Source organism: Ranitomeya variabilis, chromosome 3 (assembly GCF_051348905.1).
Source record: "Ranitomeya variabilis isolate aRanVar5 chromosome 3, aRanVar5.hap1, whole genome shotgun sequence".
Lineage (NCBI taxonomy): Eukaryota > Metazoa > Chordata > Amphibia > Anura > Dendrobatidae > Ranitomeya > Ranitomeya variabilis.
Genome location: NC_135234.1, coordinates 741,736,404 through 741,755,036, shown reverse-complemented (window position 1 = coordinate 741,755,036; position 18,633 = coordinate 741,736,404). Strand labels below are relative to the sequence as shown.

Below are 18,633 nucleotides of genomic sequence, written 5' to 3'. Positions count from 1 at the left end.
ACAGGAGGCATGGTGTCGGCAGAGGTGGGGTGATGCGGTAAGGCGTGCACCTGAGCAGGGTCCCTTTCTGCTTAGGTGGGCGACGCCACGGCTTGGTGTCCATGCGAGGGTTGCAGCAGTGGTTACCTGCAGAGGTGCGGGGATGAGGAGGCGCAGTGAGAGGTATAGCGTGAGAGGGGTCCCTTTCACAGGTGAGGTGATGCAGCAGCCCGGTAAGCAGCAGAGCCGGGTGAATCCTGTTGTTATCGGTGGTGGCAGCCATCTTCCTGAGGCCGTGCGTACGCAGATGAAGTGCTCTGCTTCCCGGGGCTTCAGGAAAATGGCCACGGGAGGCCACGCGTGCGCAGATGGAGATCGCGGTGGCCATTTTCCTGAAGCCAAGATCTAAATCTGCAAACTCGGCTTCAGGAAAATGGCCACCGCGATCTCCATCTGCGCACGCGTGGCCTCCCGTGGCCATTGGACCCTCAAGGCCCAAGGGTATGACCACTGTTTGGGTAATTGTTGACCACTTTTCTAAACAATGTTGGTTCCCTTTGCCAAGCTGTCTTATGCTCAGGAGATGGTAGATCCGTTTCTCACTCAGGTGGTACGACTGCATGATGTTCCTATGAATATTGTCTCTGATCGAGGCTCCCAATTCAGTTTCAGGTTTTGTAGAGCATTCTGTAAGTGCCTCTGGACGTAGCTGTCATTTTCATCTGCGTACCACCCTCAGACTGAGGTCGGGGTCACACTTGCGAGTGTGATGCGAGAAACTCGCCCAAGTCTCTAGCATCAATACCCGGCACTGCCACCGACACTCGGAACGGAGCGTAAGACTGCATAGAAATACACTACCTGACAGAAGTTATGTCGCTTATCCATGTTATGTAAATAAAAGCTTATATCCTGAAGTTAAATTCATCCATTGGTTGTATAAATTATTCGTTTGAAAGCTGAAACCTCCGAAATGTGGTTTAGGTTAACAAAATAAATTGGCATCAATGCAGAAATATTGATCAGTTAATGGACACAGAATGGTCAGATTTTGGCAAGACAAAAGTTTTGTTGCCCACAAAAAGTAATGTGATATTCAAACAAATAATTAACTTAAAATACAAATATATGTTGCATAACATTGGTGAATGAAGTTGTGGTGCTATTAGAGTCATATTTAATATTTTGTGTGACTTCCATGAGCTTGAAGGACTGCATCCATGGGGTTCAACAATGATTCATACAATTTATTAATGAAGTCATCGGGAATAGCAAAGAATGCAGTCTCATATGCCTCCCAGAGGTAATCTAGATTATTTGGTTTTGTCTTCCAAGCTTCCTCTTTCATCCTACCCCAAACATGCTCAATGATGTTCATGTCTGGTGACTGGGCTGGCCAGTCCTTGAGCACCTTGATCATTTTTCCCTGGAGGAACTTTGTTGTAGAGATGGATGTATGAGATGGAGCACCATCCTGCTGCAGAATTTGACCCCTTTTATGATTTGGAATATAAGAGGTAGCTAATACTTCTTGATGTTTAAGGCTATTTATATTTCCTTTCACCTTGAAAATATTTTGCACACATACTGAATGCAACCCCAGACCATGATCTTTCCACCACCAAATGTAACTGTTTTCTGGGTGTATTTTGGATCCATACAGGCTCCAGTAGGTCTCCTGCAGTATTTGCGGCGGCTGTGGTGTAATTCTACTGAAGATTCATCAGAGAAATCCACCTTCTGCCACTTTTCCAGCATCCACCTGTTTAGCAGGCTGTGGGACTTTGCAAATGCCACACGGTTTTTTATTTGCCTTTTGTTTAGTGCTGGCTTCTGGGCACTGATTCGACCATGGAGGCCATTTCGAGACAGAAATCACGCTAGCGCAGATAGAGCATCTGCTAGCTCTATCTGCGCTAGCGGTGACGGACGCGGAAACGCTGCAGCCCACGTCCGAGGGTCCGTCACAGAATGATGGCACATCGCTAGCGCATGCCCATTATGGCATGCGTTGGTGATGCGCCCGAAATAGGGGTTAATGGCAGCGTTAACGGACTGCATTACACCGTGTTATGCCGCAGTGTAACGTAGTCCGTCTAATGGACTGCCATAACACAGCATGAACCCAGCCTAAGAGTTGTATACAAGGTATAGAAGGTACAAAGTCTTGTGAACATTTCCTTTACAGTATGAAGCATTTTCCACACAGTATTCTTCCTCTATAGTATACTGTAGTCTTTCTAGACACACTGTTTCTCCCTACTTCACCAGCAACCAGCTTTAACGCTACAGTCCTGATCAGCAAGTCTCCTTGTTCAGCGGTTCCACATAAAATTTCTTGTACTACTGGGGCCCTGGATCTCCCACTTGGGAGCCTTCAACAATCCCAGTCTTAGTCTTGTTAAGACCTGTTACCTTCTGCGTTTCAAGCCCAAGGTCTCATGGCTAGGCGTCTTCTCCTAAGACCCGTCTCTGTCTCTTGTTCACTTTTCCTCAGGATCTCGCTATACCTCCTCTTCAGTCTCCTCTCACTCAGGATCACCCTGCAATTTAGCTCTGCTCACTTCGCACTCCAGACCCTATCTAACTTCCTAGCAGGAAGCAGTCACTCTCCCTAACACTAGAACTTCCCACTGTGGGCTAGTCTGAAACTTTAACTTATGCTGTAGTCAACTACACAGTGAACATTACACAGGCAAAAGCAGCAATACACTATAATTCACATTACAAACAACACACTGATGCGATTGGTGTCATCTGGAGTAGGAATGCAACCGTAATTGTCCTCCACTCTTGCAGTCACATCTCCACTAATCAGATATTGATGACCTAGACTAAGGAAACGTTATCAATATATAATCCCAGACAACCCCTTTAAGATAAACAAAAATTAATTACAATATAGATTCTGCAGGTCTCAATGGGCTGAAAAAGTGTTATTCTCATCTTTGGTCTGTAACTGGTTTTGCAACATTCAACTGAAAAGGGCATACTGGTGACATCAGCCATGGCCCACAGATCAGAATGGTGCTATTTCTGGGAAAAAATAAGATAATTTTTCACTTCATTTAATACAATCGATGTAATCAAACCATATTAGGAATCATCTGATGGTTTGTTAACCTTAAGCAGCAGAAGTGGATCTAAAAATGCAGACTTCCTCCATTAGTCATTGTTTGTAAGTTTTAGCTATAAATTCAGCTATATTTCCAAGGCAAAATCATCTACGGTACGTTCTAAGTGACACAAGATTTTATCTTGAGGACTGTACCCGCAAGCATGTCATCATCAGAAAGTTGGATGAGTTGAAGGAAATTGCCTCATCCTATCTTTATCCTTTTTAATGTGGGATTTTAAACCAGTGCTGTTATTTGGACCTAAAACAATGTGTATAAATACAGTATACTAATTTGACCAGGTCTTCTAAAATTTTTAATCTGTAGCTTCTACAACCAAATCATGATGATTACTGCTCCCATTTTCAACACAAACTTATTTTTAATTCTTTGTATTGGTGCCAGGAAGGTTGGTCTGTCTACAGTATATTAATGTCCCATCATCAACATAAGATCAGGGGTACGTCAAATGTCACCCCCCAACAATCAGCTGTTAAAAGATTTGGTGTTGGCAGGGTGTAAACAAGGAGCTGTAAAGTGCTATGTGTAGTGGCTTTTTCCGCGTACTGCAGAACAGCCCCTTGTGATAGAATCATAGAGTCATAGAATGTTAGCCTTGGAAGGGACCTCCAGGGTCATCGTGTCCAACCCCCTGCTCAGTGCAAAATTCACTAAACCATCTCTGACAGATGACTGTCCAGCCTCTGTTTGAAGACTTCCATTGAAGGAGAACTCAGCACTTCTAATGAATCAGCTTGTAACAGCTCATTAGTAGGAGGGATGCCAGTTGTTGGGCCCTCATTGTTCTCACATTCTTGACCCATCAATTTGTTGTGACCAGACAACTCTTTTAACTAGTAACTTCCTGTTATTACATGTACAGGAGAATGTATAACTAATCTCCTGATGATGCTTGAGTGCGAAATGCGAAATGTGCTAGTGGCCAGAATGCTGTGATTTATCCCTCGATTTGTTGTTCGGAAACATTATGTCTATATATTGTTGTATGTATTTTCCCCGTTTGCTCGTTTGAGTCTTATTCCAACATGCACAGGAGAATATCTTCCTGTATGATGGACAGCAGTGTCATACCGTGGACCTAAAGGAAGTGGTGACATGCTTCTATTATACTTTTCCTCTGATAGTCCCTCTCCTGCTTTTGAATGAAAAATACTAATGTAAAATACTGACCAAATACTGATAGTGTGAATGTGGCCTTGGAGTTAAGTGTTGCATGATTCTTTCAACCAGTGGCGTAACTACAAAGTTATGGGCCCCGGTGCGAACTTCCAAATGGGCCCCCCCCCCCTACCCCCGCGACGCCCCCCCACCCCCTTCCCCTAGATACGCCTCGGACTGTTGCAGGAATCTCCTGCACTGCAACATGGTGTTGGGTGCCAGCACAGCCCGCACAGTGGTATATCCAGCACAGCCCGCACAGTGGTATATCCAGCAGAGCCCGCACAGTGGTATATACAGCACAGCCCGCACAGTGGTATATCCAGCACAGCCCGCACAGTGGTATATCCAGCACAGCCCGCACAGTGGTATATCCAGCACAGCCCGCACAGTGGTATATACAGCACAGCCCGCACAGTGGTATATACAGCACAGCCCGCACAGTGGTATATACAGCACAGCCCGCACAGTGGTATGTACAGCACAGCCCGCACAGGGGTATATACAGCACAGCCAGCACAGGGGTATATAGAGCACAGCCCGCACAGGGGTATATAGAGCACAGCCCGCACAGGGGTAAATACAGCACAGGGGTATATAGAGCACAGCCCGCATCTCATCTCCCCCCCCCCCCCCCGATAATGGCCCCACAGTCCGGTTAAAAAGAAAAAAAAAACTCCTCACCTTTCCTTTTGCCCGCGCTGCTCCTGGCGGCTGCAGTCTGCCCAGGACACTGCAGGTGCGCGATGATATGACATCATCGCACACCCGCAGTGTACTGTCAGAGGCAGAGCGGGGAATGATGGGAGAGGGAGCGTCAGGTGACGCTCTCCTCCATCATTGCATTGAACTATACCGGTGTCATAGACGCTGGTATAGTTAAATGCGGCGGCGGCGGCGGGGGGGGGGAGGAACAGTGCAGCGGCCCACTACTGGCATCGGCTCTTCTGGCATTTGCCAGAAGTGCCCGATGGCCAGCCCGGCCCTGCTCTGACCTGCCGGCCCGGGGCCCCTGACCTGCGGGGCCCGGTCGCAATGGCGACCGCTGCGACCGCGGTCGTTACGCCCCTGCTTTCAACAAACTTATCATGTTACTTCCTAGCTTTCAATTGAAAAATATGAAAAATGCCTTACACCCAAACTCTTACTGCAAAGTAAAGGAGCAAAAATAACGATGAATTGGTACCTATGCATAATGTCAATGAGTAAAAAAAAGAATTGTCTGTAAAAAACTGATCTTGTTGCAATTGTTATTTTGCAACTGAGCAAGCAATTTGTGCAAGAAATTCTGAGAATATTTTGAAAGAAGGAACGGATTCTCTATAGAAATATGTCTCTGATCTCATCTTACACAGGGATAAACAGAGCAAATTGTACAACAGAAAAATATATACCAGACATAACATATCTGTATTTTATAAAATGGTTTAATTAATCATTAGTTGAGTTTGTAAATTTTTTTTTTTAGGATTGACAAGTATACAACCAGCATGAGCAAGTTAGATGTTGATAGAGCCATCGGTATGGGTCTGAAAGCTTGGAGCTATGAGGCGCCTTTATCCTTTGTGAAAACCAAGCAAGGAGAAGTGGATGTTATGATTTTCTTCGAGTCTGGAGGTATGAGACGTGTGTGCCAGTGTGTGCCAATAATATTTCAATGCTTACAATTGTCAAGGACAAATTATGTTGATGCATAGATCAAGGTTTTGGACTGTTTCTGAAAAATTTGAACAATCCCCTTTATATGGGATTCCTCTTGAAAGGCAAACCAAAGAGGCAACGACTAGAGATGAGCAAACTTGTTCAGAAAAAGTTTGCCAAACTCAAATTCGGCACAAACGTTGCACATTCGGATTCGTGTTCGGGTTCCTTGGCATTTTTCCTAAAATACGGACAAAGCTCAGTAAACGATCCTGCTTCCACTAAGGGCTCTTTCAGATGTCAGTGTTTCCTATAGCAACAAGGGCAAAGGTCCCGCACACGTGCACACTGATGACACACGAATGATATCTTTGTGTCATCAGTGTGACACGTCCCGACGCCTGGGAATCAGCAGTACTGTTCGCGCTGTTCTCCGATGCCTGGTGCTGAACACAGCTCACATCACTGTTCCCTGCTCACCCTGCAATCAGTGCTAGCAGGAGACAATGTTGAGAGTTGTATTCAACTGTTAACAACGAGAGCAGGTGGCAGCTGATGGGCATATTCATCACCTGGCGCCTGCTCTATAAAGAAATACATTTTACAAAAATTGACATAGGTTCCCCTGTATTTTTGATAATCAGCCATTCTGGTTATCAAAAATACAATGTTCCTCATGCTGTTTTTTTTTAAATTATTTAATTATATAATTTTTCTTAATGGGTCCTCCACATTTTTGACAACCAGCCTTGCTAAAGCAGACAGCTGGGGGCTGGTATTCTGAGGCTGATAAGGAGCAATGGATATTGCCCCCCCAGCCTCAAAATAGCAGCTCCCAGCTACCCCAGAAAAGGCGACATGCCAATTTTGGCAACTTTCCACTTACCAGTAGGGTGATAGTTGAGGGTAGTTAATATCACCTTTGTATTGTCAGGTGACATCAAACTCAGAGGTTAATAATGGAGAGGCATCTATAAGATGTCCACATTACTAACTCCATAGTCATATTGTATAAAAAAAACTACATATACAGAATAAAGTCCTTTAGTTGAACAAATGACACAGACTCCTTTAATGAATCTAAATTAACCCATACTCACGTCATCGCCCAGTCCAGTGAAGCCAGGATCTCCTGTAACAGAATTAAAATAGTAAACAACAATATTCCTCACCTGTCCGCCGAGAAGATAAAAATCCATTTGCCCAGCAACGTGTCTACCTCTACTACATCTAGATGGCAGGCTGCCTTGTTGCATGATGTAACTATACAGAAAGGTCCTTGAAGTTCACAGCCAACGAACTCAGTTCAACTCACTGACATCAGTGTGAGCGCCATGGGAAAAGTTGGAACGGCTCTCGCACTGACATCAGTGAGTTGAACTGAGTTCATTGTCTGTGAACTCCCAGGATTTTTCTGATGGCACCGCGTGCGTGAGAACTTTCTAATTCTTGTGGTGATGTCATTGAGGTGACAGCAGTTCACAGCGAGACACTGAACTGAGCAAGTATGCACAGCTCAGTGTCTCTGCTGGATGACAGGCTGTATAGTTGCATCATGCAACAATACAGCCTGCCATCTAGATGTAGCAGAGCAAAACGCGTCATGGAACAAATGGATTATTATCTTCTCGGTAGACAGGAAAGGAATATTGTGGTTTATTATATTATAAAGAAGTCTATGTCTTTCAATTAAATGACCTTATTGTGGATGTGTGTTTTTTTATACAATATCACTATGGGGTTAGTAATAGGGGCATCTTATAAACGCATCTCAATTACTAACCTCTGGGCTTGATGTCACCTGACAATACAAAGGTGACATCATCCCCCCGAACTATCACCCTACTTGCCACCATTATAGGGCATTTAAATAATTAAAAAGACAGTGTGGAACCCCTCTATTCTTGAGAACCAGCCTTGGTAAAGCTGACAGTTGAGGGTTGCAGCCAACAGCTGTCAGTTTTGACTGGCTGGTTAACTAAAATACAGGGGAACCTATGTCATTTTTAAAAATGATTTATTTATAGTGCATTTAATGGGTCAATTGATGCCAATTTTCCTGGTGTCTACCTCTAATTTGAGCTGTTCTGGCATCTTCTGGCCCCCCTGAAAGTGTTGTCTATGAGTTTGGTTTTGCCTCCCATTGAATTCAATGGTGTTCTGTTATGTTTGACAAACTATTCTGCGAACATGTTCAATGAACAGTGGGAAGTTCGGCAAAAATAGTGATCTGAACATGTAGTAGCTCCGACTCCGCCGGTACAGCAGCTCCTCTAAATTTATTTGATGGTCTTAGCTGCCATACCAAACAAGGCCAAACAAGTATGGTAGCCAATGAATGAAGCAATGCAGTGCATGAATTACACATTACATTACTTACTGAATTGCTATAAACATGAATCTGGTCTAATTTTAACATATTATCCTAAACAAGGGTTGTTCAAACATTAGGGTTATTTGGTTGTAAGAAGCCACAAGAGCAATTTATTAATCTCCCATTGCAATTGTCAGCGAAATTGTAGTTTAATTCCTTTTATAATTTAATGTACTGGAAAATGAGAAAAAAATACTGTGCCGTAAGATAGCAAAGAACACATTTTTTTGTTTTCAAGTTTTGTTTTTACGGTTTTCAATGTGCGATATAAATGACCCCTTAATACGATTTTCCAAGTCAGTACAATTACGGCAATACCAATATATTTTTTTATTTAATTGGTAAAAAAAAATGGAGAAATTCATAAACAAAATATTTTTTTACGTGTCGCCATTTTTACAACATGTATTTTTTTAAATTTTATGTCAATGGAGCTGACTGAGGGACTGCTTTTTTGAGTGAGGAAATGATGTTTTTATGGATACCATTTTGGGATACATGTGACTTTTTGATCACTTCTTGTTGCATATTTTTGCGGTGTTGCGGTGATTAAAAAACTGCCAATCTTAAGTTTTGATTTTTTTACAGTGCTAACCAATCATGTTACTTAATTGTATGTATTTTTTTTAATTAATGGGATGTTTGCGAACGCAATAATACCAAATCTATTTATTTTTTACATTTCTTTAATGTCAATGGGAAATAAGGGAGATGATTCAAATTTTTTTTTTTTAGATTTTTAAAACTTTTCGTTTCACTTTATTTTTTTAATCATCTTAGAGGACTTGAACCTGCAAGCATCCGATCATTTACACGCTATAAAGCAATATCACGTTATTGAAGTATATAGTAAAAATGACAGTATCATATGAAGCTCAGCCTATACTGAGCTGCACAGGAGCACCAAGATGACAGCAAAGAGGGTATAACATTGTCATCACATAATTTTGTTGCAGAGGGCCAATAAGTGCGGGGATGGTACACCCTCCATGCATTAAAGTGATTAAAGGGGTTGTCCTAGTATTGGACTTATCACTTTGAATATTTTCCCGTTAAAATAAAAGCACATATACTCACCTCCCGTGCCGCCACCGTTCCATTGGTGTCAGCACTTGCGTTCCCAAGGGTCATGTGAGGTTCCTATGTCATGTGAGTGCTGCGCCCAATTAGCACTGGCGTTACTGTCCCCGCCTTCAGACATATACTGTAAGTAATGAACAGGAAAAGAGCTGCAGCTGGCCGCTCTCTACTTGTTGATTACTTGTATGACCATACGTCCAAAGGCAGGGAGAGCGACGGAGGTGACTGTTTTTATTTTAACGGGGCAAATATTCAGAGTGAGAAGGGTTTGTTCTAGTTGTGTACAACCCCTTTAACACCTGTTGTTGGAGCTGAAATCAGCTTGATACTGTTAGAGGCAGATAATGGTTCCCGAGATTGCATCAAAGACAGGAAAACGACATTGCTCCATTGTCAGGAAGGGTATAAAGCTTTCCTGTATTTTATATTCACAGAAACTATAGAAAAGCATGGTCATGTTTCTGTGGTGCCCCAGGGTCCTGGTCGTCACAGTGGCATTGCTTTCCCTTTGGAGAGAGGGATGTCACGCTTGGAAGCGATGAAGGATATCTTTCACCAGGTAAATCTCAAATACAACACGTTCACACTCCAGGCCAGAAGGGGGAGCTTTAAACCTGGTTTAGGGTGAACTCCCCTATAAATACATTCTGATCTGGAGGGAAAGAGTTTAGTCAGTTCCTGTCAGAGAGACAGAGTAGAGGACAGATGGCAGTGAGTGCAAGAAGGTCTGAAGGGGCCCTGTAGTCTGAGGTAGTACAGTCCCTGGAGAGAGAGATTGCCAGAGGGAAGCTTGTCGTGGAACATCAGCCAAGGCGGAGTTGGTACGATAGGAGAATTGCTGAGCAGACGTGGGGGTCTGCAACTCCTGGCGGAAAGAGGAAACTGAGAAGGAAAGAACAACGTGTAGAAAGACAGCAGGAGGGAGAAAGCACAGGAGAGAAACACCAGTGGAGCAGAGCTGAGAAGAGGCTACCTCCCTGGATAGTGCAGATTCCAGTAGCCGGAAAACCATGGCGGTGCTGAACTCTATAGTGGCATAGCAGAAACCGGCAGGACAACTGGATTGTACATCACCTGTCCGCACTTAGACCCAGGAGACACAGTGATAACTTTAGGGCCCAGGTCATCCAAGAGACCCTGTAAAAAGGCCCAGTTCACCTGTCATAGGGGTTGTATCCTAACCTTCATGGGGGACAGAGAGGAACTGTGAGGACCTTATGTGAAGCCTTAGGCAGTAAGGGACCACATCACCACCTCACTCGGAGGAAGGCTTTGATCTCCACCTGGTGAAGGGGACTCTGGAATCGCTTCTAAGCTGGCCGGACCCTGCCTGTCCCTGTTGTCTGGTGCCCTGGACTGCAGTTGCCTGAAGCTACAGTAAACCAGGTAAAGACTGCAAACCTGTGTCCTCATTATTCGCCATACCATCCACCACACCATCGGTGCTCTACACCTGGGAAGCCCTGGGGACCCCACTTCACCTGTGGGAAGCATTACCATCTTGCTGCAACAACATCACCCCAGAGGACCCCTTTAAGCAGCATCAGTTCCTACTGACCGAACACCACAGGTGGCGTCACGAACAAGAGACTTTATCCACAATTTCCCTTAAAAGACCTTTCCCCTTTTATTGGACGCCCAGGGCCATGGACCGGGTCGCAGCCACCGTGACATCCCCTTCAAGACCGGACCCGTTACCGAGTACCCCATGGCCCAGGTGGGCAACTCATTTCCCTCATGCCCAACTATGAGGTGAAACTGCTTTGATGCACTTACTGGCCTAATATGTCCAAGAATTGTCCCAATTCTAATTCTCTGTTGCCATTCACTGTTTTCAGTGATCAGTTCCTTTTTAGCAGCATTCTGCCAGCACTATAGATGCTTTAACTCCCTTTCTCTCACTTTTCAGCATGCTCTGCGTCTGCCATTGTCCAATGGCTTGCTTACCCTGATCTGAAAATCTGCCTTTCTAGTGTGCCTGTGTGCGGACTGATGGGCAGGAGATAAAAAAAAAAGCTAAATCCAACCCACTTCCTGTATTCCATCTAGTTGTCTCTGCTGGTACAGACAGATTATACTTGACAACAGGCAGAAAACTTTGAAATGATTTTCTGGGGAGTAAGACAGCATAATTTATAAATAAAGCGATTTGCTGATTGTCTATCTATGTATCTATCTATCTATCTAATTGTCAGGCAGTTCAAGGACTCCTCAGGTCCCTTGTGATGCTGACAGTAGTAGATTATGTTGTGTAGAGACTTTTCCAGATGGATATAATTCTGACAAGGTTTTAAATTCTCCATAATAAAATATAATTTTGTTTTATTTAGACCACAGAGACTCGTATCCATTTGATGGACCTCGAGGAACTTTGGCTCATGCATTTGCACCAGGTGAAAGTCTAGGAGATACTGATTTTGACAATGCTAAAAGGTGGACATCAGGAGCAAACATTAACCATGTGACTTCCAATCTCTACACTGTGTATACCAGTTATGAGTAAGGTACCCTCATTTTTATCATTTTAGGGTTTAACCTCTTCACAGTAGCAGCTCATGAATTCAGACACGCTTTTGGGCTTGGACATTTGAGTGACCCATCAGCTTTGATGTATCCAACTTACAAATATCAGCATCGTATTGGATTTCATCTCCCTAAGTGATGATGTGAAAGGCATACAAGCCCTATATGATATGCATGACTTGGCTTATAATTTATGGGATAATGCCCTACTATTGTACTGTATATTAGTCTATTAGCAGTCACCAATGACTTCCATGACCATATATATCACATTACCGCAGGTATTGCATTTATCAGCAAAAAAAATTCAGATAATTGTTAAAAATTATAAAATTTGCTGTATGAAGCCACAGTAATGGACATATTTACAAAGAATGCAGAGACCCAGGTGCTAAGGGAAGGGACCTAATTGATGTTCTGCCCCATAAAAGTCAGTAGCCCTGTCAATGACATGTCTAAGTTGGGGTCCTCATTACAGATATCACACTGCAGCTTCACGCTAATGCCATGTAGACATAATGTATTTTTCTTCCATTTTGTAGTGATCATCATTCGTGAATGATGCAATACAAAGGGCTGGCTCCTTGCCATGAACGTTAGGAGATTGCATTCCCGTAAGAGCCATTAAAATCTCTAAGTGGCTGTCAATGGGGGTAAAATGGCATTATTCTGTGTCTGAAGTCCCCAACAAACGAAAACTATACACGCTCATCCATTTCATTGGCTGGCTGTGGGTGTGTGGGGATTCGGCTGCTAGTAGGAGAGATTTCAGATGCTTCAATTTCATCACCTGGAGTGGAAACATATTTAATAGGTATCTATTTGGGATCCCAAATAGCTCTTTTTGGTAAGTGGAGCTAAGTGATCTAGTTCACCAAAAATATCTGGGCTGTCCGTCGCTACTATTTTCCTATAGGGTATGTAAAAATATAGATCAGAGCAGTGCAAGTATTATGCAAAATACCGCAACATTGGAAAAATTCCCTGTGCCAGTATGACAGAAAAACTCCCAGAATATAAAAAATTATAAAAATTGGAGTCAAAACAACTGTCTTCAAAGTGTATATAAAAATTCATTCATTAAATATAAATATCACATGAAATAGTTTGAAAAGCACAAAAGTAGAAAATATTGGTCGCAGTGTTGAAGCCGACTGCCAGCCCCTACACACGTTTCGTGTAGGCTTCTTCGGGGGCCTGCTAGTAGGAGAGGCTTCAGATGCTTTAATTTCATCACCTGGTGTGAATAGATATTTAATAGGTATCTGTTTAGGATCCCAAATAGCTCTTTTTGGTACGTGGAGCTAAGCGATCTAGTTGACCAAAAATATCTGGACTGTCCGTTGCTACTATTTTGCTATAGGGTCCTATGATTTTTGTGTAGCGCCATATTGCTGAGAATATTCTGTGTATGTTTATTCCAGGGAAGAAACACTCTGCGCCAAAAAACCTCTGTAGCATCTGAGTCACCGCATCCAGGTCATTGTCATCCGAACTTGTCTTTTGATGCTGTAAGAGTTGTAGGGAATGAACTTCTATATTTCAAAGATAGGTGAATATAATTGGTTGCTCTATTTAAAAGTTATTTTCGCTTTCTTAACTTAATATTTTAGAATATGAAAAATCAAACAACTTTGCAATTACTAAATATTCCTGATCCTTTTGTGTTGACAGTGGCTATGTAAAGCTAAGAGTGTCTTTGATAACAAGGTGTGGTGTGATGGGACTTATAGGCCATGCAATGTTCCTCTGGAATTTAAATATGCAAAGTGTCGCTTCAGAGACGAAGAGGACTGGATATTAGATGTTCAGTCATCTTACTTGTTGAAGAAGATTTTGCATATCCATGATAACAGACTCCCAGCTATCTCTATATAGTCTTATCTTGCAGTGATGTTCTCCTCCATATGGCCTCTACATATTTTCAGCTACTTGGAAAGAAGGATCAGAAGTAAAAGAGTAGCAGAGTGTAATGGAGATGGGTCAGACTATTTATAATTCTAACCATGATGGATCCCCCTCTCAAAATTATTTGTAAAAAGATTTTAATTTTTTTTTTAAGATCATTTTGGAGACGACAGACCCAACTTACCACTCTTCGATCCAACTCCATTGCAGCATCTTCCCCACAGCTCATGTCTAATGTAGATGCTGCTTATGAAATAGCTGAAAGAGGAACTGCATATATTTTTAAAGGTAAAAAATATTTAAGATATAAAATTTCCACTTAAATATTCCATGTTACCATTACTCTACAAATATGTTGCATTTTTTCATTCTAAAATACAGTGGATAGGTGATAACCTACTGATCATTGGGGATCCGACCCCTACCAATCCCAATTGTAGGTCATACACTCCAGGTTAGAATGGAGCGTTGGCTTGCTCTATTCATTCAGTAGGGTCATACCGGGAATGGCCGAGAAAAAGGTCTCGACAAGCATGGCCACCACTTCATTCTAAAGGGTCATTTTAATAGATTTTGAAAACATTTTATTGTACTATTCTTATAGTGAAACTTACCGGAATTCCCAACAGATTACTGATACAAATCTACAGAGTTATGAGAGCTGCGTCTTGCAAAGAGCACTGCATCTATGTGTCCACATGACCCGGTCAAATTTTTGTTCTCTTGATGTAAAGAATAAAAGCTTTTTTTAATGTCTGCAAGTTAAGATTTTGAAATTGATAAGGAACTGATAAGGAGAGTATATAAGAAAATTGTCTAACTTTTCATGTCAGCTGCAAGAAGTCATGTGCCCTAGATGTTTGGTGTCACGGAGAGGCAACAAGCCACTATGTGATGGTCAGAGCACAGATTTAAGTAGCAAACTTAATATCTTTCTTATCTTGTGAGTCACCAAGTAAAGAAGAGAGGAACGGGCATTTAACTACTATTAATAGGCTGTTATGATATTTAGAAGATCTTTTTTTCTTAATAGGCTCCCATTACTGGGCGACAAGTACTGAGCAGAAGATAGATGCTGTCGTCCACCTGATGAGATCTAAAAAGACATTGTTCTTTATCAGTGCAGATTTTTACAGGTAGAATATCAGCCCAACGGGCACAGTCTTTGTTTCCTAGCAGAACCAGGGATCTAATGGTGACCCTTAAATCTGGCCATATGGCTAGGACATATGACTTAAAGTAAATATCCAGGACTTTACAAAAAAACAAAAAAATGTATCTATGCACTAACAGGCAGGTAATTGCAACTTACCTGCATGTTGTGTGTGCCGCCGTTCTTCCCCGGCACAGAGCGATTACAGACGCTCCTGCTAAGGATTCAGAAGCCTCTGCTGACGTCACGTCTACAGTGCTGAGGCTTCTTTTCTGCTCTGCTCTGTTGATGGGATGAGACTTCCGAGATTATTCTGATTGACATCTGGATCCCACGCTACCTAAATGGGGGAGCTGGCTGTTAATCAAAATTACCTCGGAAGTTCTGCCCCATCACGTCAGCAGAGGCAGCTGAATCCCTGTCAGGAGCGGTCTGTGACTGCTCTGTACTGGGGAGAACAGAGCCATGCACAACAGGCAGGTAAGTTGTAATTATCTGCCTATTAGTGCTTAGATGCATTTATGTATGTACCCCTTTAACACTGAGAGAAGCAATTAAATAAGTCCCCTAGAGAGACAAATGTAAAACAAGTACAATTAAAGTGGTTATCCACTTCCGGACAGCCCCTTCTTAGAAACTAAGCTGTGCATCAAATAATTTTAAAAAATCCATTTACTTCCCTACCAGACCAGTGCTGATTCCATATACTACCGGCCTGGTGACAATGACATATCATGTGAATGCTGCAGCCAGTCAGTGGTCTCTGATTGGCTGCAGCAATCACATGGCATAGTAATGTCATGTGAATGCATGTGTGTTACAGTGATGCAATTGGTTGAACAGCACCGCTCTGGTAGATAAAATAATAAAAACATTTATTTTTAGGATGGCCAGTTCAGTAGTGAACAAAACCTTTAAGTTTTTTTTTTTTATTATTTGTAGAAGTGTAATAGTAACAACCCATACAATAAAAATGTTAAATAATTTGTAAACTAAACCCACAAAGAACAATGCAAGTTTTCATAAGGCTAACATTATTTTTACTGCAAAAACAAAAATGCAGAACAGGACTCAAAATAAATACAGATCCCAGAATAATTACTGAAACCTGAGCAGACCTTCTAACAAAACAAAATATATCTCACACCAGACAGCAGACTACTGACTGTGGTGCCCTTGAGGGTCCAGTCGCCACAGAGGCATTGCACCTCAGCCAGAGGTGTGGTACTCCGCTCTCGGGTAAAGAGGAGGCAATACACTAGACCAACACTAGCATCCAACATCACACCACTCCAGGCCAGGAGATCTGGGCGGATCCTATTAAGGGAGGGCCCATCTCAGGCTGGAGGGGGAAACTAGGTAGAGGATGTGGGTGGAGAGTGTAGTCTGAGAGGAGAGCAGATGAGGAGAACCTGAGGAGTGGAGCTGTGACCAAGCTCACCCCAGAAGAGAGCGCTGACTAAGAGGACGCCAGAGTCCTTGGCTGTGTGGGTGCTGTACGCCCCGACAGCCAAATCTGGAGGGCAGGGAACTGCAAGCTCCCTGGCCACACTGAACACCCGGAGGCACCACAGCAGACCAAGAGCTGGGCCTGCCAGTGAAAAGGCAGTGCTCGTGATAGGCTCGTGCTGTCTGCCATACAGGTTAGAAGCAACACACAGGAGAGGAACTTGAGCAGAGCTTAAAGCCGTAAGGACCTAAAAGAATAGCGCAGAAGGAAGGCCTCCAAACCCGCTTGGCTAGATGGACCCTAAGTTGCATCCAGGCTGCCCGGATCCCATTATCACCTGTTACCTGTGCCCCGGACTGCACCTGCAACTAACATGTAAAGGTAAAGGAAACTGCAATCCTTGTGTCCTTCAGTCATTTCCCGCACCCTCAGTCCTGCACCCCATCATCTACTATCCCTTACCAACTACACTCCCTGACAGAAGTTATGTCGCTTATCCATGTTATGTAAATAAAAGGTTATAACCTGACATTAAATTCATCCATTGGTTCTATAAATTATTCTTTTGAAAGCTGAAACCCTCCAAAATGTGGTTTAGGTTAAGAAAATAAATTGGCATCAATGCAGAAATATTGATCATTTAATGGACACAGAATGGTCAGATTTTGGCAAGACAAAAGTTTTGTCGCCCACAGAAAGTAATATGATATTCAAACAAATAATTAAATTAAAATACTAATATATGTTGCATTCTTTAAATGATGAATCCAGGAATACATCACTATGTGTATTATCTCTCTGCTGTGACATCACTGCATTTGCTAATTTTGTACTGTGACATCACTGCGTGTATCTCAGCAGTGTGATATCATTGTTTATTATCCCTGTACGGTGACATCATTATATGAATTATGCCTGTACTATGACATCAATGTATATATTGTCCCTGTACGGTAACATAACTGTGTGTATTATCCCTGTACTGTGACATCACTGTGTGCATTATTAGTAGTAGCATTATTACTCTGCTTGTGAAAGGCTGCATGCAGCAGGGCTAAAAAGCGGTGACCATGGGTGACAAATCTAGAATCTAAAATTACAGTCACTGCATAACATATGTTTTATGAGAGAATACTACAGGGATCCATTATTATAATCACATGCGAGGTTTACTAACACCTGTCATTTCTGCCCCTTTAAGGTTTCATTTACTTCTTTTCTGGGCTAAAGACTTACAAATACAACCTGGAGAAAGAAGATGTGGTCAGTGTTGAGAAATCTGGATCCTGGATTGGCTGTTGAGAAAGAAAACTTGTAGAATTCAGAATATACAAATGATTCTCAGGAAATTGTGTAACACCCATGTCTGGATGAAATTTAAGAGACGACACCAAATTTGTAAATGCCTAAAATTTTCCAGCAATCACCTTGTTGTTTTTGAATATGTCAAAAGTGTCATCTATGACAGATAGAAAGGATCTGCACCCAGGGCCGTATTTAGAGTTTCTGCTGCCCTAGGCACTTTTAGTGCTGCCTCCCCCATTGGTGAGTATGACACTATCGGCAGTGACTTTGCCATAAATCGCTGATGTGAAAGTCGCCTTTTGCAGCAGATCTGGCAGTTTTTCCGCATCTGCCGCATAACGGATCACTTATGGCAACGCTGCGTTCGGCCTCAGTCATTCCCTATGGGACTTGCGGACATGGGCGGCACTTGCGGTTTTGCTGCGATCTGGTAAATGCAGTACTTGCAGCAATGGGATAAAACGCTTCAAGCAGTGTTTTTGTCTCACCGCAAGTGCAAAACCGCAAGTGCCGCACATGTCCGCAAGTAGCCATCACTACATGTCCTTGCACCTTGCTAGCTCATCCCTAACCATTCCTCCCTGGCCTAAAACTGCACTATAAAGCTTTAGAAAAACAATTTATTAAAGGGAGTCTGTCACCCCAAAAATCATATGAGATAAGGCCTCCGGCATCAGGGGCTTATCTACAGCATTCTGTAATGCATTCTGTAATGCTGTAGATAAGCCCCCGATGTATCCTGAAAGATGAGAAAAACAGGTTATATTATACTCACCCAGGGGCGGTCCTGCTGCGCTCCGGTCCGATGGGTGTCACGGTGCGGGTCTAGAGCCTCCTATCTTCTTACGATGACGTCCTCTTCTTGTCTTCCTGCCTGTTGAGGGCAGAGCAAAGTACTGCAGTGCGCAGGTGCCAGGAAAGGTCA

The 18,633-nt window shown here is 42.9% G+C and overlaps 1 protein-coding gene across 1 annotated transcript; it reads left to right on the top strand.

The window, feature by feature from the left end:
• The first annotated feature begins 523 nt into the window (after nucleotides 1-523).
• Nucleotides 524-17,867, top strand: LOC143817785 (matrix metalloproteinase-20-like). The gene is given in 10 exon segments (XM_077299260.1): nucleotides 524-668; nucleotides 5,736-5,891; nucleotides 11,700-11,821; nucleotides 11,897-12,028; nucleotides 12,030-12,064; nucleotides 13,322-13,444; nucleotides 13,955-14,115; nucleotides 14,834-14,936; nucleotides 15,641-15,705; nucleotides 17,605-17,867. Coding segments are annotated over 10 exon segments (1,143 nt in total). The 3' UTR covers nucleotides 17,706-17,867.
• The last annotated feature ends 766 nt before the right edge of the window (nucleotides 17,868-18,633 follow it).